We start from the raw sequence: 22,608 nt of genomic DNA, 5'->3' as shown, positions 1-22,608 counted from the left end.
TCGCTTGCCGTAAAAGGTGACTGATCTTGTCATAAGAGGCGGCTAACGGGATCGGGTGGTCAGGCTCGCTGACTTGGTTGATGAATGTCATCGTATCCCAATTGCGTGGATCGATGCTCCTGATGTCAATCAATGGATTGTCTGGTCCAGACTCGATTATTTACATGCAGACCGCCGTCATATAGCTGGAATATTGCCGAGTGCGTCGATAAAGAAACAAAACTATGGCATCCCAAACGAGAGTATTGTACGTCAATGCATAGTTTGTAACCAGTCCTGCTTATACAACTTCGTTGTTGTTTTCAGTGTCTCCTCTGCCAAACCTGTTTGAGCGACCCCAGTCTGTCGATGACGTATTTCGTGTGAAAGGTGTAAGTACATGCTAATCCGTGTTTCACATTAAAGGATTACCGTACCCATTCCACGTGGCAGTGACGGGTGTTATTTTTACTCTTCAGTACAGAACCCGTGAAGACCCAGGGTAGAGTAGGTCTTCAGCAACCCATGCTGGCCGTAAAGGCCACTATGCTTGTCGTAAGAGGCGACTAACGGGATTGGATGGTCAGGCTCGCTGACTTGGTTGATGCATGTGATCGTATCCCAATTGCGTTGATCGATGCTCATGTTGTCAATCACTGGATTGTCTGGTCAAGACGCAAATATTTACAGACCGCCGTCTTATAGCTGGAATATTGCTGAGTGCGGCGTTTAACAACAAACAAACAAAATCTTCAGTACGGTAAATGACATAGCATATTATCGCAAATAGCCACAGCTTTGTGTTGAAATACATGTTTTCAGGAGTTTGGGTAGTTCAGTGGTTAATGCGTTCGCCCGTCACACCGACATGGTACGATTCATGGGGTTCGATTCCCGACATGGGTACAATGTGTGAATCCCATTGCTGGTGTCCCCCGCCCTTATATTTCTGGAGTATTGCTAAAGGCGGCGTAAAACCTCACTTACTCACTGAAATGTTAACTATGCTACTATAAAGAAAAGGACCCTCCGATTCTTTCATATTGCCATAGTCAATCTGTCATGACATGTACATTTCCAACACTGACGTATCAGTGACCATAACACAACAGCCTATTTCTGATGTCCCCCGCCAGGATGTTGCTGGAATATTGTCTAATCCGGCGTAAAATTAAGTTTACGGGTCGGCATTTGCTGAGCATCTTGGGCCGTAATCATTGCAATTAGGTACATATTATTTGTAAGGGAAATTTAAATGAAGGGAAAATTAAGAAGTTCAATGAATTCTGTTCTCACTAATAATCTTTCTTATGTATTTACCTGTTGTTGTTTTTTTTTGTATTTCAGGAACAATAGAGCAGCGATCGCAATGGATGGTCAATCTTCAAAATGGTGTTTTTCAACCTAAATCATACGAAAATATTACTGCCATACGGTCATCACCGATCTAATCAAACTATTGTACTGACTGACAAAACTCTCATAGCACCCTTCTTGAAGACTGAACATATTAAACGCTCCGACTTAATTACTTCAAATCACAGATCAACACGTGAGATATTTGCAGTGAAAGTATATGAAATATTACCAACTTGATTTGTAAGGGAAACACCTTCGTTCTATTTCCAATTCTAATTTGGAACCAATCGTCTATATACAACCACCAAAGAGCCATGAAATCAACAAACGTGCTCCAACCACGTGCTACCAAAGGTGCAAGGCAGCATTATATTATACACACGTATATGTAATCATACTGCAACTCTGCTCCCTATGATGAAAGACGGACGTTGTAGATGACGTTGAATTGACGTTGTATTGACGTTGTAAATGACGTTGGGTTATATAATGTATGACATGTATACTATAATGTCTAGTCTAGCTGTTTGCCAGGTTGTAAAATGTATAATGTTTAATTAAGTGGCAGCCATATTATTATTCCAAATTGTAAACGGTGACTGGGTATGTCTCCATACCAGTAAAGGGAGTGTTTATGTAAACGATCTATGTTTCCGGGTGAAAAGTTTCGGGAGGAAAGAGTAATTTACTATTCATATTGGACAATATTCCCTTGTTTGTAAGATGCTGGCCGTGGAGGTTCTATCCTTGGTAAAACATTTCCACTGGAAATTTGTACCTGGGATATAGCTTCTTTTGGAAAGAATCTCCAGGAGGAATAAATATCCTATTACATTTATCTGTATATATTTTAAAGGTTTGTTTCAATATTGACATGTATGACTATTTCGTTACAAAATAAACTACATGTATATTTATTCGAGCAATGGAATTTATTGTCTGCAATCGCAACAACAAACCCCTAACATGTATTTGCAAGGTTTGGGTCAGTAAACAAACCTGGACTACACAAACCAGGTGATAGCATGAACATCGACTAACGCCTTCACGGGCACGATGACACACTCAGCAATGTACAAGACATTTTGTTAACTCAAATAAGCATCATATAACAGTAATCTGTTCTGCCCATGTTTAGTTTGTTGCGGTCTGTAAATAATCGAGTCGAGACAATCAGTGATTGATATCATGAGCATCGATCTGCGCAATTGGGCAACGGTCTCTTGCATCAACCAAGTCAGCGAGTCTGACCACCCTATCCCGTTAGTCGCCTCTTACGACAAGCATAGTCGCCTTTCACGGCAAGCATGGTTGCTGAAGGCCTATTCTACCCCGGATCTTCACGGGTCTTTCTGCCCATGGCTTCACACAGAGAAACACTTGGTATCATCACTATTTGATACTGATTCATAAACACATACTTACACATATAGTCGAAATGGTACAATCGACTCAGCTTTCAGATTGCTTATGGAAAGGGTTTTTTGGCTTTTATTTACCGTGAAGCACGTAAAACAATAAGACATTGCCAAATCATACGGTACCTTTGAATCGCCCTGCTAAATATAATTATCCTTCTTAATTGTTGAATATCAAGAAAAGTGATTCCTTTCCAAGATATTTTCTTGTCTGTTTGAGCAAAAGTAAAAACTGGGACCAAGTGGTGAACAGTATGTTACAGACAGATGGACACCAACCCGGAGGTATTTGTGGCCAAATGGCTGTCTTTTATACGTCGTGAGTGTATCAACTTTCAGTATCAGATCTAGACTGCCTCCGTGGTTTAGTTGATAGAGCGTCTGCCCGAAGAGCTGAATATCGGTGGTTTCATGCCTGCAGCGTCATTCCAAAATACGTTACAAGATGGATCTTTGTGTTACCTTGCCTGGCGCTCGGCATTAAAGGGATAACAAGGAGGGGTCGGCTCCGAGTCTGTGGGGTATTCATGTTAAACTACGGCATGGTATTTCAGTGAGCTTGCACTATAAAACCCGCGTAAGTCCGGATTAGTACAATCTAAAACGCACGCAAGCACGCAAGCACGCAAGCACGCACGCACGCATTATACGTACATGTCACAGGTGCAATAATCTTGAACGCGACGTTAAACTCCATTTCACCTCATCTCTTAATATCGATAAATATATATACATAACAAGAGCCCTTTATTATAATTAATTGATACATAACAAGAGCCCTTTATTATAATTAATTGATACATAACAAGAGCCCTTTATTATAATTAATTGATACATAACAAGAGCCCTTTATTATAATTAATTGATACATAACAAGAGCCCTTTATTATAATTAATTGATAAATAACAACAGACCTTTATTACAATTAATTGATACATAACAACAGCCCTTTACTATAATTAATTGATACATAACAACAGCCCTTTATTATAATTAATTGATACATAACAACAGCCCTTTATTATAATTAATTGATACATAACAACAGCCCTTTATTATAATTAATTGATACATAACAACAGCCCTTTACTATAATTAATTGGTGAGTAGCACAGCGGTTAAAGCATTCGCTCGTCATTTACGAATTCGTCGGTACGAAGTGTGTGTTTCCCCCGCCGTCCTATCTCTGGCATATTGCTTGAAAGTTTGTAAACCCATACCTTCTAACTCACCTTCAGACATGTAATATGTAAAGCTGTTCATGCTCAACGCCGGGAAAGGTTTAACGGATTAACTGATGAGCAAAAGAAACTATACCTCGCAGTTGATTTTATCATATGTTTGAGTTTCAATTGAAAACATCTAGTTAGCGATATTACATCCAAAATATGAACTTTACTGGCGCATAGGCAGACTCAAAGAATAGCCATCCAATGGTTGTATGTTTATTAAGTAAAAAATGTTATGGATGAGCAACTTCTTTATTACAATTGGGCGACGTTTCGGTGTATATTTTAACACCGTTATCAAGCAAATGATGTTGAAACTAGGTTACTTACTTACTTATATTGGAGATTTTACGTGCGCTTTCCGACTGAAGCGTATTTCGCACACTAGGTATGAAGGTGAGGTGAAATTGGGTTTAACGTCGCGTCCAAGATTATTGCACTTATATAGCGACGTGCATGCACGTGTATGTGTGTGTGTGGCTGCTTGTACTAGTCCGGACTGATGCCGATTTATAGTGCTAGCTCACTGAGATACCATGCCGCAGTTTAACATGAATACCCCACTCAGACACAGTATACTGACTCCGAGCCGACCAGTCCTTGTTTTAGCCCCTTAATGCCGAGCGCCAGACAGGGTAACAACAAGTACAATCTTTTAACGTCTTTTTGTATGACGCGGCCCGGGATCGAACCCTGGACCTTCCGCTCTCCGGGCGGACGCTCTACCACAAGACCACGGAGGCGGTCCTAGGTATGAGCATGATATATATATATATAACAATAGATAGATATTTATATAACAGATAAGGTTGAAGTACACTGATTGATTAGGTAGTTATGATAAGACAAGTTTATACAAGAGATAGGGTTGATGTACAGAAATTGATTGGTATGGGATTGACACAAGGATTACTAAGAAGGATTGTATGGGAAGCCAGTGGGGAGATAATAGTTCAGTGTTGTGTTGGCAAACTGATGAGATCATGGTAAGCTGGAGGGATGTAGTATCCTTGATCTCTGTTTATGGCTGGCTGAATCTTTTGATGCAAATGGCTTCTCTAAATTTTCTGAGCTTGAAGTTCTTTCATTTACATATAAACAAATTCGGTATACTTTCGTTTGCCCCTCAGTTTAAATGGAACAGTAAGTAAATCAAGCCTATATCTACATTCCCAAAAACAAGTTTACAAATGCATCAACAATTCGTAAAATACTCCCGAAAACCCAATCACAACAGTGCTTGTCACGCGTGCGTAAATATGGGATACACAACGAGTTATCTTTTACTTTTTCCCAAAATCTAAAGGTTTTGGTAGTACATTTTACATCCGTTCAGGCTTTTTTCTCGTCATAAGGAAAACCCGTGCGCGGTATCACACATTAGGTCAACGCATTGATCCCGAAATGAACCATACTTTTCCTTATACTCCGATAACTGTCACGACAAATGACATATATATCTATATCAACACAACGTGTATTGTATGAGTGTTGAAATCTGTTCCACTTAGTTGGACGCTACAGAGCTTCCTACTATCGGGTGCCGATAACGCACAACGTTAATATTTATTTTAACTTTAACTGAATCCGATTATTTGTAAATATAAAAATTGAGGAAGCAGTTTGAGTTGGGAAATGGAGGATGTATCAGTGTTGTGATCTGTATTCGAAAACATACAAGGAAGTGACGCTTTTTGTAAAAAATATCCGCGTAAAGTATGGTTATTTGCCTTTACTTTGTTACTGTCTTTTGTTTCGGGTAAATACGCGGATCACCACCGCATTGTGTAACTCATACTGTTAGAATGACGAGCCCTCTGTCTCTGAATAAAGGAAATGACTGCTCGAGTGGGAGAGGGTTTCGTTTTACTCCTGATTATCAAGGGAGGTTAGTCTAACATGCTAATGTACATAATACTTGTTTACAAAGCCATAAATTTGTAGTTAATTCCTTTGGTTCAGTAAATCTACTTGTCTTTATCATTCGCAAACGTTATGTGATATATTGGACGCATTGGACCTTCTTGTTTGGTCATAGTCGCCCTAACGCTATACATGTACAACATCCGTGCTTAAACTGACACGACACATATTTATCGTGGATTATCAAGGCGGAAATGATAATGGGAACTAGATAAGATCAAATAACATTTGTAATACTCTAAAACCACGAATGTCCACACGGACGGGGGTGAATGCGACTGAAGCAAGAGACACGTATCAGCGAATATAATCCAGAAAGAATTCGGTCATAATCTGATCTAAGGTCATCAGAATGGAGTTGCCAGTCACGGACCTGGAATTCGAACCCACACATATGATACCAATGGAGTTCTTACCCACAGGTGTATATGAAAACTACATTACCTATTTCATTGTAAATGTGTTATGTCTCCGCAAACATCCAGTACAGACATAATAAAATCGAGTCAGATATATCCATATGCCTATGTACATATCTACTTCCAGATCCAAGGCGTATGCTAATGTCACCACTTGAGACATTGAGGATGTCATCATTGTTTCCACTGAAGCATGTTATGTGACATTGTTTCTGAAATTCTTCATGGATGAAAAAACAAGTCATACGAATCCTCTGTGAAAATAAATATTTTATGGCACTATGCATCCGAAATATGGACAAATACATCTCGAAATTAAATCCAACGCTGAGTGTTCCTTTCGTTAGAAACAACAAATTACACCTTATCTAATTAAAATCGTTTCTTCAGTATAAGGGTGTTAGTACGTCGTGCATAAACTTTAAACGTATTTGGTGTTCCACCCATAAAGATAAAAGTGATAGCATTGCATATTATCGTAACTGCTTTCGGGCGTCAAGCGCGACCCTACTACAGTTACTAAATGTATTGCCGTTCCTGGGCATCATGGTCAATTACGCCATGACATTGCCACTCGCCTTGTCCGCATCGGCTCGGCTCCGTCAAGGAGTGATTGGTCTAACGACGCTAACTCCAAGTTGTCTCTATCAGCAGTCATACTCGCATAATAAAGAAACGCAACACCAGCTTTATATTCACATAGTTGTACTCACTCCCAGCCCATCTATCAATACAGGACATGATCAGACCGACCAAACTCGTCACTAAATGGGGAAAACGATCGGGATTCGACTAGATCGATTGCAAACCGCGCTCTCCTCTCCTAATGTTAAAGTATCATTTATAGTGTTCGGGCCTGGCCTGCCTTTGTCACATGTCACAATACCTCATTTTGATTCGTTAAAAGTTCGATCTGACCATGAACTCATGTGTGTCGTAATCGGAAAAATACAGGAGCCTACGTGCCAGATTGCTCATCTCTCTATTGAATTTGTGACTCGCCCTGGATGCCCCAATGAAATATATCTTGAAATTCTCTGCTTAACTAATGGACGATAACCTGGAACCAATCCAATGATAAATATGAAATGTCAAGAATACACTTGTGATAAATGGAAACGTCTTTTATCTATTGATTCCTTTCGAACTAAAAGTTCTCTGTCACACACTATATATAATGCCACTCCTCACTGCAGCTATAATGGTTTTATTTGTAACCATTTTCTATTGTTTTTGGAGACGTATTTTAAGCTTATAACAATATATATTTATCTATACAATATGTATATCAAAACAGTGCCAGTCGCGATCATGCTTCAGCGTCTGTAAGTGGGACACCTTCACCATCACTTGATCTCCAGCATCTAACTGAGCCAGTCCACCAGCATCACTCGGGTACTCCAGGTGAGCTCCGTCGTTGATACCCTCTTTACACTCAGTCACGGCATTCTCAAACAACACGACCTGTGTCTGGCTGGAAGCGCTATAGCGGACAACCTGGTGCTGGAATGTTTGGAGTGGCTTGTCGTCCTTCCTGTTGTCCTCGACGTTGAACTTGACGTGACTTGTGATGTGGTACACTCCTGCTGCTGGTACTGTGATGGAGCCGTTCTCGTAACTCATCCCGTTGTACAGGAGTTTTCTGTCTGACCCATCAGGATTGGCCCAATTCCTTAATGATCCCAACTGAGCCCCATGTCCTGAATTAATCAAAATGTTTTTTTGTAGAGTACTCGCATGTGCTTCCCCTTGAGATGCGTTGTTTATGAGATTATACATACGTATAATCGAGTGTCCTCGAAACATAACAAACGGTGCATTACAAAATTTCAGTGGTTATATCAATTGTATAGCAGAAGATAGCATACCCTTAGTCACTATATCAAAGTCAAGACCAGAGAAATGTGCCACTGGTTTCAGCAGGTTGAGAAACTGCAGATCTGGATGGACGTCCCCATTATCCTCATCTGAAGGTTGATGGAAGATGTACGTTATTAAAGCATTGTAATTGGCGAATGATACCAAATGATGATCTATTAAAGACATACTCATATTTATTTCCTCATACATTTTACGCTCAAATCTATGCAACGCTCAAATATAGAACGTATGAGCAGTAAAGGATGGTACATCATTACATCGGGTTTTATAACAGTGAAACTATAAGCTTTAATCACACTTAGGGAAGACATTAGTTTCGACAGATTTTGAAAGTAAGTGTTCCTGCTTAATAAAGTTACATGCCACGCCTTGTCCGTTTCACTATTGCTTTGAAAAATTGGAAATTCATTGATGACATGATCAATGTTTCAGAAAGAAGGACCGTGCGTGGTTGGCATTGGCCCTTTCTAAAATATTTATGATAAATTTGTGATACTCTATTAAAGTTAAATTCTTGGAGGAATATATATCGAATTTGTCAAAGGGCGTGAACTAGACATCAGATGTTGATATTTCCAGGCAATATTGTTAAGTTTGTATTCACCATGCTCCGTGTGTGTGGTCGAAACATCATTCATCAACATGCTTTCGTAGACCTAGACAACAACAGACATAAGCAAAATATCTGTCACTGATGAATATATATCGTGCAATAGGGCATTCAAGTTAACAATTTTATCTTGGGTGTACCGTTGTGATCGTGATGTTGTGAAAGTAGGCAGTGAAGTGAATGAAGACTGTCAAACCCATTTCACCTCATCTTATTGATTCGTGGATGGATATGGATAAATATCCTTATTTAATTATTATTATTAGTAGTAGTAGTAGTAGTAGTTGCAGCAGCAGCAGCAGCAGTAGTAGTAGTAGTAGTAGTAGTAGTAGTAGTAGTAGTAGTAGTAGTAGAAGTAGTAGTTACCTTATCCAATAATGACTTCCATTCTGATCCTGGGAGATTCTGGCTCTCAAGGTTTGATGACAAAGTTCGGTGTATGACGAGTGCTGCAACTACTACGACAGTGAGTATGTTCAGGATGAACAAAAGAAGACAGGTCCATTTTGTGGCTCTTTTGTTCCTCTCACTGGTGCACTTACAATGACAATCCACTAAAAAAAAGCAACAACACCCTTATAATAATCATAAGAACTCTGGTAAAAGTAACCCAAAATGTTTGTATGAAGCATGACTATGAAGAATTAAATACATTACATCGAAATACTTGGAAAGCACGTTCAACACGTGTCAAGTTTACAATACAATAATACCGGGATTAGGATCCATAACTTAATCAGTAAAATGGGGATCTGGCCAAACAGCGCGGATCTATTTCTCAGGACACCGTGATACTGGAATAGTGCTTGCGGCGTAAAAAAACAAATGAGTGAACAGATATAGCACATTGTATCAATATCATACTCTCACTTGGTTAAACACTATATATGGGGCACAGCTAAGACGACGCAGTTGAGCCAGAATCCAATAATCGTTGACTCGCCTCCCAGAATCTTTACTTGTCATCACAATACCCGTGATCATGTGTTTCACCAAAGCAGTAAATGTCAAGAACCTACAACACGCAAGGGTTTTCTCTCAAATAAGGATGAATTGCCTTGTAATATACTCACTCACCTACAAGTAGCACTTGAAACACGTTGAAACAATATGAATGAAAATCCATAATTCTTACTTCTCAGGTTTCCTGTACTTTTCTTTGACAGATTCGCAAGCATGAGTGGATAAATATGTGAAGAATACAACATACCTATTTATAAATCTGACATGTCTCTATTTCTATTATTATTATTATTGTTATTCATATGGTATTATCAAATTGCTCTATGTGTGATACTGACACCATTGATAAGCGACGTAAATATCAACCACATGCGAGCTTGGCTAAATGTTAGCGAAGAACACTATAATGTACAGAACCAAACAAATGTTAGCACGGTTAACAATCACCCATCTCACAAGGCCTGACTACCCGATCCTCATATATTTACGGTTAAGGTAAAGCGGAAGGTAAAGAGATTTGACAGTATAAAAAAAGGTTTTCATGTAAATTGTGTTCATTAAAATAATTTAAGCCTGTACTAATACTGTTTTCTTTGTATTGATTATATGTACCCTCTTTGAAATCATGCGTGGTGCAGTAAAGGGAGGTAGCACTGCCATTGGTGCCACTGTTGGTGCCACTGTTGGTACGCTCAGCTATGCACTTTTCCTGACACTGGCGTGACATCGGAAATCTTGGACCTTTGTTCCAACACCGATGAAGATTTCAATCTTCGTCAAGACCGCTTTCGAATGAATAAGTCCCAAGTGCGTGTCAGTGGTTGGTTGGTTGGTTTGTTGTTTAACGCCCCACTCAGCAATATTCCAGCTATATGACGGCGGTCTGTAAATAATCGAGTCTGGACCAAACAATCCAGTGATTGACATCATGAGCATCGATCCACGCAATAGACACAATTTATTGATAATGTAGACATCCGTCAACTTCTAAGTAATGCGTATCAAACAATTCATCCGTATCAATCGCAACGTCCAAACTTATCGTATCAAAGTCCAAACTGCGTATCAATCACTCTTAGATAATTTTGTGCAAATGGAATGATCTATGGTAATTGTACCGTTTATTGAAACAAAGATTTCTCTGTTGTGAAACGGGTGGAGACGTCCACGAATTCAATTTCTGTATAAATCAAACTATAAATAGGTAATAGGAACGGTCAAATCATCTATTATCAAGATCTTTAAGTGATGATATTATTAATGGTTATTTATGTGTGATTTGCGTGTGTTTACGCGTGTTGCGTTCATGTGCGCCTATGAGCACTTTTCTGCACGTGTTTTCATAGAGCACGTGACTGTATATTACATAAACTAATTCTTTTAGTCACATGTGTAAAAGTCCCATGAAGATCCGGGTTGGAATAGGCCTTTAGCAACCCATTCTTGTCTTTAGTTGACAAATGAAAGAATTCTATATCGTGGTTGTTAAATTGTGCACTATTTCAATGAGTCTGAAAGCAGTATGTGTAACAGGTGTTTCATCAAAGCGATATATGGTCTACTCCAAGGTAGAGGTGCCAATAGGCAGACAGTGGAGGAGGTAAAAATAAGGTCAACAAAACTGTAGATACAACTCCAGCACAGCTTTGGTATTCAGTTGTTTAAACGTGGAGAATTCGGTAGCATGCCATACGAAATGCACTATGAGTGATTATGCTTTGAAAGAGATGAAAGGATTTCAATGACATGTAAATTATCTGTTTTCTTACATCTACTGTAAAACCAAATCAGTCCGATAAATGGGTAACAGTTCGGGTAACTGTGCAATCAACTATTCCTTTTGCTCTTTCATATAATTTATGGCAACTGACACATCTGACTACAGGAAATGACCCGATATATATTGATGCTCTTTAGCTAAAAGATAGGACTACCAACAAATATGTCGATCTGAATCTCTTGACAAGTGATAAGTACTTAATTATCCTTAAATAATTTAACGTTACAAACGCATAAATATAATACTTCAATTCAAGAGAATAACCCGTCTTCATTTTCCGTTGAAACAGATGACATTAGCGTAAAGGGCAAATTAGCTGTGAAAGTTATATGAATGGACCATTGAATATCAGTGATAGCACCAGGTGGTCGCGAAGAGGATACGCATGTTTTGCCGTAGCGGTCGCACCCACCATTCACACAATTTACATGAAAAAGTATGCATTGCCTGTCACCGCACAGCTGCACTCCTGCCGTGCGATGGTGGCCTTTAGACAGATTCAGGGACGTCAAATAAACGCGATCACATTATATCTTCTTTATGATAACCCAGGGTATTCTCAAACAATACAGACTGTGTCTGGTTAGAGACGCTAAAATGGACAAAATAATGTTATGATAATGAAAGCAATTTAAAATAAATAACTATAATATACTACCACATAATCCAGTTCAATGATTACTAACTGCTACTGATTCAGTATGCGAAATGGTCTATCAACATTTCTGAAGATGAAAGTGATAAAACCTTTTCCATGGTCATCTAAAAGCAGAGTTAATTGCACATAAGCATGTGTTAATGAAGTTCTGTCTAATTGTGGTGATTTCAGCTGTTCGCAAAAAGGTCAGCGTATCCGGTGGCACCCGGAATAAACACACGCAAAGGCAAGACGATTTTCACTTGACAAATGGCACGGGAACATATAGTTCTAGTCAATATAGCTGATTTCATCAGACGTCATATGTGTCAATTTTGGAATGACCACATGTCTATAATAAAACGTTTTGAAGGCTTTACTGGGCATTGAAGTTGTAACCCCGATCAAACAACTTTTGACTCTTTACAATCTTCACAGAAGGAGCATACTTCATTGCACCTCTCAATTGACAACAAAGGCTATAGCTGGAATAGTTTTGGTTTGGTTTGTTGTTTACGCCGCACTCAGCAATATTCCAGCTATATGACGGCGGTCTCTAAATAATAGAGTCTGGACCAGACAATCTAGTGATTGACATCATGACCATCGATCCACGCAATTGGGATACGATGACATGCATCAACCAAGTCAGCGAGCCTGACCACCCGATCCCGTTAGTCGCCTTTTACGACAAGCAAAGTCGCCTTTTACGGCAAGCATAGGTTGCTGAAGACCTATTCTACCCCGGAATCTTCACGGGTCAATATAGCTTGAATACTGCTCATATAAAGAGAACGTGGACTAGTGGCTATAGTTGATTGAAACATACTCACAGCTACATGTACATGTGTCATCTTTGAAGTTCGCCCGTGTACAATTCAAACTCGACAAATGAAACAGACAAGAAGAGTCTCTCGACACAAAATGCAAACACATGGGTCTTTTTCTGTTGTGCAGTATGAATACAACCTTCCTGATTACCCAATGAGGAAATGAATTCACGATGAGGAAATTCCCGACATGCGTGACGAGCGAACGCTCCAACCACTAGGCTACCCGCCCGCCCCAAAGTCCCTACAGTTCCTTATAGGGGCGGCGTTACACATTTGGGATACCGCAAAAACAAATTCAATTTGTTTTATTTAGCTCGGACAATATGGCGACAGTAAGTATACCAACGGTGACAAATAACTGGGCTGCATATAAAGTGGTGTAAATGTTATGTTATTGAAAATAACAACATAATATTTTCATCATTCGCCTGAGGTCGCATTGAAGATACCAGATGACTGAAAACAGCCCGTGTTATGTTGTTCCAAATATCAACTAAAGATCGGTCCAACTGAGCTAGCGTTACAGGCCGGTTCTGATCCTGTCGTAGGCGTCGGGCTGACTCATCCCAGACATGTTCGTCGTAAGTTTTTAAAGAATAGACAAATGAATATGTATAATGATACAGACCCTTGAAAACATTTATAGGGCAGTTCATAAATTGGGGATGGGCACATGTGGCATTCAAACAACACATGAAACCTACACCACCACCCACATACGCATCTATTTCATTTATAAATGTATTCACAAACATACCAGAACCTACCATCAAACGTGGACATTTGAACTCATAAGGGGATTTGAGCCCCGGGAGTCATTTGGGCCTTCGAGGGCTGAGTGCTCTGAGCCTAGGCTCAAAACACTCAAGAATTATCTCTGCCTAGGCCCACGTCACTCCAGTGTGACTTGAGCCGGGAATTGAGTTGGGCCTCCCACACCGGCAATCCTAGTAAGCTCCTCAGTGCACATTGCTGTCGCCTTCGGGGACCGCTATTTGGTTACATTAAAACAACTGCGCCCGTGTTCACAAACACAAGTGTGGTTATTTATCTCACGAGTAACTCACTACCGGTTTAATTATTAAGCATGTAGTAAGATAATTGAATTGATCAGTTAACAGGTACTTTGTCCAAAGTCTAGTTGGGAATGTGCATTCACCGAAGTGAAACGTATGGATCGGGAATAATGTTACACTAAGTTATGTATTTTGATTATTGATTTTCACACATCAAACAAAAATATCTTTCATTAGGGTTTGATGTATTAATATTTCCTTAAGGGGGAGTTTTATGATCGATTTCTTTTATACTTAGTTGAAAGCTTACTTGCAAGATGAAAATAGTTTCTGTTGGTCAATGTACTGAGTGAGTGAGTATGGTTTGCGCCGCTTTTAGCAATATTCCAGCAATATCACTGCGGGGGGACACCAGAAATGGGCTTCACACAGTGTACCCATGTCGGGAGTGGAACCCGGATTCTGTTGTAATTTACACAACGCAACCCGTATCAAAACTAGGACAGTTGTTGTCTGTCTCAGCGCAGACAACATCAGGTTTCACCACAACTCTGAAACGTTAGTAATAAAGCAGAAATGACACCCACTGATATTTGATATTTGCAATCCACATTGTATAAATACTAGGGGACAGGAACAACCTCTGTTTGAAACTTAATAGTACGAGTTGTGACACAGTGCGGTTTTAGATATCACAACACATACTATCTCATGTAATGCATATGAACGTGCGCGTTTGTGCGTGCGTGCGCGTGTGTGTGTAAAAGTGAAAACTATGTAATCCTAACCACATGAATGTCACTGCTTATTGACTTCTATAACAGTGCAAGCCCTTTCGGTCATTGTGCAGAATGCATTCGGAGAACGTCCGTGTAAATATAATTCATACAGAAGAATAAAAACATGAAAGTGGCTTCTACTGCATTAACATGGGGGGGGGGGGCACGGGTTACCCAGTCGTCTAAGGCGCCGTGATTCGCTGTGCAGAGTTGCGTCCCTTGGGCACGTCAGAAACCTATGACTGTGTTCTGTGAGTCCCGGTTCGCCCCGATTATGTTTCTAGGTTTGTCAGCACCATACCCGTGCTCGTGGGTTTCACCGAAGTGGTAAACGTCTGAGACCTGCATCACTTCGGGCTTTCCTCCCACATTAAGCTGACACACCGTGAGATAACTGGAATACTGTTAAAAGCGGCGCCACACCCATCTCACTCACTCACACTCACACTCACACTCACTCTTCGTCAGTGGAGTAGTTGTGGTTAAAGCATTCGTTCATTGTGAAAAAATTAACACACATCACCCATATCCTATCATTTAATAGGTAAATTTCATAATTCGTACGATTTTCCTCGGAACGGAAGAAACGCCCATTTACTTAAACATTGAACTACAACCGACGCGCCAGTCATAGTATATGGAGTATATGTTTACCTTTCTTGTTCCGGAGATAAACTGTCAGAGATGAAAATAGGCTTTGAATTACGAGGATGACGTGGTGAAATACACTTCAGTATCAGGAGTCCGTGTGACAACGATATCAGTGGAATTGTCTCTACGTTATTGTAACTCTCCATTCCTTAAAATATTGGAGCCGAGGCCCCATAGGGGCGTCTACTGAATCGGACGCCTGGGGTCTCCCATGCAGTATGTACTTTCTGAGCGAGTGGTGAGTGGTGAGACATTAGGATTCTTTTGCAGGACACTATCTCTCAAGTTTCACAAATGAAGGATTGGAAGTAATATATACGTAACCTACGAGTGTAGGGAAAGTGTAAAGTGAATATTTAGAGAATGTATTGATCTTGAATATAAATAGTAAAGCTGTCACTGTTTAGAGTGGTGTGTAATCTCTATAATTCACTGCTAGGTTAGATGACGTATGTAGCACCACAAGGAAACTGAATATCTGGTTTATAATACACCTTCCCTGTATTGCATGTGTAAGGTTACAGCAAGGTATTTCCTGCGCTGACTATGCTGATGTTCAGATAAGCATAATGAATTTATTCAAACCTGGTTTGAGTCATGTCTACGGTAAATATGAAGGCAGTACATTAATAATATGATTTTTTAAATATTAAAATGCCGAACGTATACTGAAAAGGTTTCAAACATGGCTGTGATATTTTTGTGAATTTATAATTTCTATTGAAACACTGTTATCATAATATGGTAAAAATAAAAGATTATGTTTATCATTTATTTCTGATATCTTATTATTTGATTAAGGTTTATATTTTATCAGTTTGGAAAAAGAACTTCTGTTGAGGTTCTAAAACAAAATATAAATGAACGTTATTCCGGATCGCATAAACATGCAGATCACTCACAATGACAGGTTCAACCTTTAGTCACAGTCATGTAGTACTTTTTCAGAAAAGCGTGTCTGATTTGGTTGAAATCGGGCGATATGTTCCTACAAATTTGCTGATTGATCGTTACAATATTTCAAATGATCGTGTTATTACATGGTATACCTCTTTAAACAATCTGTGAACAGAAGAGCATTTGATATTATCTTTGTCCATATATGCAGCATAATATACAGGTAGTTGTGTGAACAGGTGTGAACAGGTAGTTGAAGGTAGGGAGCAAATTGTTAAACAAAATAGTTTGATGGTCACGGGAGGCCAATAAGTGGGCCACATTCTGATTGTAAACTTGTAAAACAATTACATCTGATAAAGTAGATGAGAGTGTCAATAAATAACACCCGAACATATCAATCTGGTTAGACGAAGACAGCGTAAGTGTACTTAAATAAGTGTACTACAATACAATGTGTACAAATAACATACTTCAACATAAAATACGCCCGTGTCAGACAGATGTAGTTTGAGACATACAATAAATGACAAATATTGCAGTAAAACAGATTTATAACAGACAGATACATATCTTATATTAATGTCATACATATGTATAAAATACTATGATATCCAGTGTCTTTTGTCTCTAATCTATAACTACCCTATACTTCTTCAGAATCACAGCTTTGTTTTAAGTCTTTTTCAGACTCCCTGATCAGAATGACACTCTCGAAAATTGTCGTACCCCCAAATTAATCTCATGTGCGAAAACGTATATTTACTGACAGAACAATAGAAATGATAACGTCACTTGCAATACGACCAATTGAGCAAATGAGGGTATTTATGGATAATATACGATACATGAAACATGCGCACCAAAATACGGCTTATGATATCAAACTAACTAAATATAGGTGCGTGTATTATAAATCCATGTTTGTTAAATTAAGATGGTGTCATCGTGACCTGCACGGTCAATATTTTCCTTTCTTCTTCACGCAACTGCTACGTGTTTCCATCTCAGGCAAGCGCCTCAAGCTGCAGCACTCATGAGCTTGATATTGCTCTTATTTACTAAAGGGGGCGGTCGGGTAGCCCAGTGGTTAAAGCGTTCGCTCGTCACGCCGAAGACCCGGGTTCGATTCCCGACATGGGTACAATGTGTGAAGCCCATTTCTGGTGTCCCCCGGCGTGATATTGCTGGAATATTGCTAAAAGCGGCGTAAAACCATACTCACTCACTCACACTATTTACTAAAGAATGTATTCCACATTCCAGCTGCCACACTATTAAAGCTGGCTTTACACTCAATAGTGCAATACTGCATATCTGATGGTGGTGGCACTCAAACTTCTCTTTATACAATATGTATATCAACATAGTGCCAGTCGCGATCATGCTTCAGCGTCTGTAAGTGGGACACCTTCACCATCACCTGGTCTCCAGCATCTAACTGAGCCAGTCCACCAGCATCACTCGGGTACTCCAGGTGAGCTCCGTCGTTGATGCCCTCTTTACACTCAGTCACGGCATGCTCAAACAACACGACCTGTGTCTGGCTGGAGGCGCTATAGCGGACAACCTGGTGCTGGAATGTTTGGAGTGGCTTGTCATCCTTCCTGTTGTCCTCGACGTAGAACTTGACATGACTTGTGATGTGGTACTCTCCTGCTGCTGGTACTGGGATGGAGCCGTTTTCGTAACTCATTCCATTGTACAGGAGCTTTCTGTCCGAACCATCAGGGTTGGCCCAATTCCTTAATGTTTTCAACTGAGTCCCATTTCCTGAATTAATCAAATTCGCGTTCGTAAGACAAAACGGCTTTTTGTATAATGACAGCTTGTGTTTACCTGTGAGATGCGTTGTTTATGAGATTATACATACGTATAATCGAGTGCCATTGAAACATTACAAACAGGACATTGCAACATTTCAGTGGTTATATCAATTGTATAGCAGAAGATAGCATACCCGTAGTCACTATATCAAAGTCAAGACCAGAGAAATGTGCCACTGGTTTCAGCAGGTTGAGAAACTGCAGATCTGGATGGACGTCCCCAATACCCTCATTATCTGAAGGTTGATGGAAAATGATATTAAAAGATTTGTAGCTCTCTAATTACACCCAATGATGATCCATTGCATAAGTATGGTTAATAACATGTATATGCAAGGGTGGAACATGGAAAGTGTGAGCAGATACAGATGGTAAATGAGTACATTAGGTTTCATAACAGTGAAAATATACACTATAATCCGAAAATAAACAAATTCTAGGCTACATTCCATTCCTAGTCCGTTTTATTATTGCTTTCAAAGACAGGTGAATATTCCGGGATAGAATAGGTCTTCAGCAACCCATGCTGGCCGTAAAAGGTGACTATGCTTGTCGTAAAAGGCGACTAACGGGATCGGGTGGTCAGGCTCGCTGACTTAGTTGATGCATGTCATCGATCCCAATTGCGTGGATCGATGCTCATGCTATTAATCACTGGATTGTCTGGTCCAGACTCGATTATTTAGAGACCGCCGTCATATAGCTGGAATATTGCTGAGTGCGGCGTTAAATAACCAACCAACCAACCAACCAACCAACCAACCAACCAACCAAGCTTCCAAAAACTCGAAATAGTTGATGACACGATGCATGTTTAAGAAAGAAGAACCGAACATGATTAGTGTTAGGATCTTTCTGAAATAAATTAAATAAACATATCTTGTGATACTCTGTTAAAATTAAATACTCGTTGGAATAAACATCGAATTCGACAACAGGCGTGAACTAGGCATTCCACAGTGATATTTCCACGTAGTATTGTAAACTTTGGTTAAATGATGCATAAACTCACCATGCTGCTCGTGTGTGGCCGAAACATCATTCATCAACAAGCTTTCGTAGACCTAGAAAACAAAATTTGGTTAGTGTTAGGATCTTTTTGAAGGGACGTTTGTGTAATGCCAACAATGTTATCTTGGGATGTGTGGTTGTCATCGTGGTTGTCGGACGAAGACTGTCAAACCCATTTCACCTCACCTTATTTATTCGTGGGTAAACTGACTGATCCTGCCCCTTCTACCTTGCTACGTTTCAGATGAAGAATGTTGCATTTGTCGAGTACAAAGGACATGCCAACATCATTAGAAAAGGATTCGACAAGGTGGAGTGGAGTCTCCTTTGGCAATAAGTTAAAGGTCAGCCATGTAAAGAAGCCAAGTAAAGGGTGTGGGGGGATCTGTGCTCATGAGGTCCAAAATGGTAACCTTCCTCTTTGCTATAAATATTATTATCATTATTTACAGATTAAAATAAAAAATGCAGAAAAAAAGGTTTGGGTGATCCTGGCACAGTCAGGCTGTTTAGGCTCATCATCACCTCAGGGCCCTTGCTCCCTCTACACGCAGCCCAGACAGCGAATGGGACTTCTCCCAGGAAGCGCTGCCTAGTCAAACCCTCCCAGAACTTTTGGAAGAATGTGAAGACTCCCCAACACTGCAGCCTTCTGCATTACCCAGATTGTCAGAAGGGCTGTATTTCTGGTAGCAAACCCGGGTACTCTCCCAATGTCAGTCAACAGATTGGGAGGTACCAAACCTGAGACATCGAGAACAATGGGAGTCCGACAACTTGGTATTTGGGATGCAAGCGTGACATTTCGAACGCGAGGTCCGCATATTTGCCATTTTTTCCTTAATCTTGTCAATCACATTAGTGTCAAAAGGGACAGAAAGTTCAATGATATAAATATAAAAAAGGACAAGATCAAGTTCGTTGGCCTGGATACGCCTGAGGCTGTCTACGGGCCTTTTCCAAAGAATTTTGTATTCATCATTTTTCATGACGTCCTCTACATATTCCGGGTCGTACCATGGATGGACTTCTGTGTCAAAACCACAAGCATGGCGAGGGCGGTAATAAAATGATCGAGCCATTCCATCATGTCGCTTTAGATACTGTGTTTGTGCCAAAGCGGGGCATCCACTGACAATGTATTGTCAGTATTATTATTACCTCTTTCAATAATGACTTCCATTCTGGTCCTGTCAGGTTCTGACTCGCACAGTTTGATGACAAAGTTGACTGTGTGACGAATACTGCAACCACTACGCCACTGATAATGTTGAGGATAACCATAATTGAAAGAAGGCAGGTCCCTTTTGTAGCACTTTTGTTCCTCTCACTTGTGCACTCACAATGGCAATCCACTTAAAAATAAAAGCGACAAACCCATTTCAAAAATCATAAGTACTCATTGCTAAAAGCGTTTACCCATAATGCTTGTATGAAGCATGACTACAAAGGATTAATACAGTCTGGACGTTTGGCGACATGAAATTACTGCGACAGGAACGTTTTGCACGGAAGATGCTTTACACCTCTCTTTTGAGTGTTATTACTTACAAACTGTGCTATGCGGAAATTCGCATTTGAGTAAGGAAGAGCAAATCCAAACATTAGATTCTATTCAAAACTTCATATTAAAAACTGTCAGATTTTCAATTAAGTAAATGAATTGTTTAATAAACTGACGCCCAAAAGAAACTTTACCAGAGTTTTAAATCACTCTTGCTCAAAAACAACAAAACATACTTGCATGAAGTAAAGTGTATTGAGAAGATCAATATGTCAACATAATCAACACTGAAAATCCCCCCCCACCCCCTCGAGCTTTCAGAATCATAGACAATAGGTAGAGTACAAAAACAATCCTCCAATAACAAGTCATTAGTAGCGTGTGTGACCACCAAGTACCTCAATACACGCAAAAACTCTTCGACGCACAGAAAAAGTCAGTCGTCTGATGAAGTCACGTTGGATTTGACGCCATTCTTCTTGGAGGGCCAAGATCGAACACGACGATCCATCAAGTTCCAGAGGTGTACTATGGGGGACATGTCGGTTGAGCGTGCAGGCCACGGCCGGATGTTGACGTTGTTGGCTGCGAGTTAGTTAGTGACAATTCTGGCTGTATGGGCTCTAGCGTTGTCATGCTGATAAATGACACCACGTGGCTGCTGTTGGAGAAATGGTAGGACAACTGGACGAAGAATGCTATCCATGTAACGCTGAGCTGTCAAGTTTCCGTCAACGATGACCAGCGGTGTCCTCTCCTGCCCACATATCCCTCCCCACACCATGACACTCCCTCCACCATATGGTACGACCTCCTGCACGCAACACGCCGCCGTTCGTTCACCCCTTCGGCGGTAAACACGTTGTCTTCCATCAGCCCTAAACATACAGAATCGACTTTCGTCAGTGAAGACAACCCTCGGCCAGTCACGTCGTTGCCAACGTCGTACAGTCCGGACCCATCTCAATCGCAGACGACGATGTTGCGCTGTCAATAGCTGTCCTCTATATGGTCTGAAAGCCCTGATTCCATGAGCCCTGAGTCTCCTGGCCACTGTCTGTCTACTAACCCTGTGACCTAAGGCATTTGTCGCCGATGACGTTACTGTCATTAAGCGATTTCGGAGGTGCAAGGTACGCAAGTACCGGTCTTCATAGGGCGTGGACACCCTGGGTCTGCCTGTTCTTGCGCTGTCAGCGGTCCGCCCTGTCTGTCTGTAACGTTGCATCAAGTTGGAGACGGCAACACGGGAGCAACCGAAGGTTCGTGCAATATAGGCGTGGGTGGCTCCCATCTGTACCATACCCAAGGCTCGTTCACGTTGTTCGACCGTGATTCGTGGCATTTCTTTTGTGTTTTTTATCACTGTGGATGTCTGTCTTGCCGTTGCAATTGTATACCCGTGTATACGCGTGTTATCTCGCAAACATGTAACAGACGATTAACATTTTCTGCATACAAAACTGTTGTATTTAGGTTATGTGTTTTAGATATACTTCATCGAAAAAAAATTATACTTTGTCTGAAATTTATATTTTCAGTTGGCAAAGTTTCTTTTCTATCAGAATAATACATGGTATCGATTGGTTAATTCGCAGCTCGCCAGAATCCCATGACAGTTCGCTCGAATCCCAGATTCTTTACTTATCAGCACAATGCACGTGATCAATTGTTTCACCAAAGCAGTAAGTGTCAAGGGCTGCTTCAAGAATTTCTCTCGCATTGAATTGAACTGCAGTGTAAAATAAATGACGTACTGTTCAAAATGACGTTAATCCTAACTCACTTACTTCAATTAGTAAATGAAATACTTTGTAAAGTCAAAGTAAAGAATTCGTTCTTACTTCTCAGGTTTCCAGAACTTTTCTAGGACAGGTTCGCACTCTTCAGTG

The 22,608-nt window shown here is 40.3% G+C and overlaps 3 protein-coding genes across 8 annotated transcripts in view; 1 reads left to right on the top strand and 2 right to left on the bottom strand.

Annotated features, from left to right (window-relative positions):
- The window catches only part of LOC124112239 (protocadherin-16-like), a 60,892-nt gene extending 58,654 nt beyond the window's left edge, over positions 1-2,238 (top strand). The window contains exons 47-48 of the mRNA XM_048386504.1: positions 307-371; positions 1,327-2,238. Of these exons, the coding sequence (XP_048242461.1) occupies positions 307-371; positions 1,327-1,335 (74 nt within the window). The 3' untranslated portion in view covers positions 1,336-2,238. The remainder of the gene's footprint in view (positions 1-306; positions 372-1,326) is intronic.
- Positions 2,239-6,581: 4,343 nt separating this feature from the next.
- Positions 6,582-13,175, bottom strand: LOC124112272 (tumor necrosis factor-like). Of its 5 annotated transcripts, none has more exons than XM_046472301.2 (6): positions 13,033-13,174; positions 9,690-9,834; positions 9,186-9,373; positions 8,814-8,865; positions 8,197-8,295; positions 6,582-8,028 (listed from the first exon to the last, which is right to left on the bottom strand). In XM_046472301.2, coding segments are annotated over exons 2-6 (768 nt in total). In that variant the 5' UTR covers positions 9,691-9,834; positions 13,033-13,174; the 3' UTR covers positions 6,582-7,600. The 5 variants fall into 5 exon arrangements, with proteins under 5 accessions (XP_046328257.2, XP_048242015.1, XP_046328259.2 ...); XM_048386058.1 differs by lacking the exon at positions 13,033-13,174 and adding an exon at positions 9,955-10,685; XM_046472303.2 differs by lacking the exon at positions 9,690-9,834 and having other exon boundaries at positions 13,033-13,175.
- A 3,083-nt stretch (positions 13,176-16,258) lies between these two features.
- On the bottom strand, positions 16,259-22,608 carry LOC124112246. Of its 2 annotated transcripts, none has more exons than XM_048386060.1 (5): positions 22,561-22,608; positions 20,374-20,567; positions 19,214-19,265; positions 18,336-18,437; positions 16,259-18,142 (listed from the first exon to the last, which is right to left on the bottom strand). In XM_048386060.1, coding segments are annotated over exons 1-5 (771 nt in total). In that variant the 5' UTR covers positions 22,562-22,608; the 3' UTR covers positions 16,259-17,720. The 2 variants fall into 2 exon arrangements, with proteins under 2 accessions (XP_048242017.1, XP_046328216.2); XM_046472260.2 differs by having other exon boundaries at positions 16,260-18,148.

The sequence above is a fragment of the Haliotis rufescens genome, unplaced genomic scaffold, assembly GCF_023055435.1.
Source record: "Haliotis rufescens isolate VD_foot unplaced genomic scaffold, xgHalRufe1.0.p SCAF_6, whole genome shotgun sequence".
NCBI lineage: Eukaryota > Metazoa > Mollusca > Gastropoda > Lepetellida > Haliotidae > Haliotis > Haliotis rufescens.
This window is presented reverse-complemented; position numbering and strand designations above follow the sequence as displayed.

Bases quoted from the DNA above. Each gene is read 5' to 3' on its own strand.
- LOC124112272 (XM_046472303.2), bottom strand. From the start codon at position 13,135: ATGTGTTTGCATTTTGTGTCGAGAGACTCTTCTTGTCTGTTTCATTTG. The intron at 8,296-8,813 runs GTGAATACAAAC...ATCAACCTTCAG, and splicing joins GACCACACACACGGAGCATG to ATGAGGATAATGGGGACGTC. The intron at 8,029-8,196 runs GTATGCTATCTT...TGATTAATTCAG, and splicing joins CTTTGATATAGTGACTAAGG to GACATGGGGCTCAGTTGGGA.
- LOC124112246 (XM_046472260.2), bottom strand. The intron at 18,438-19,213 runs GTGAGTTTATGC...ATCAACCTTCAG, and splicing joins GGCCACACACGAGCAGCATG to ATAATGAGGGTATTGGGGAC. The intron at 18,149-18,335 runs GTATGCTATCTT...TGATTAATTCAG, and splicing joins CTTTGATATAGTGACTACGG to GAAATGGGACTCAGTTGAAA.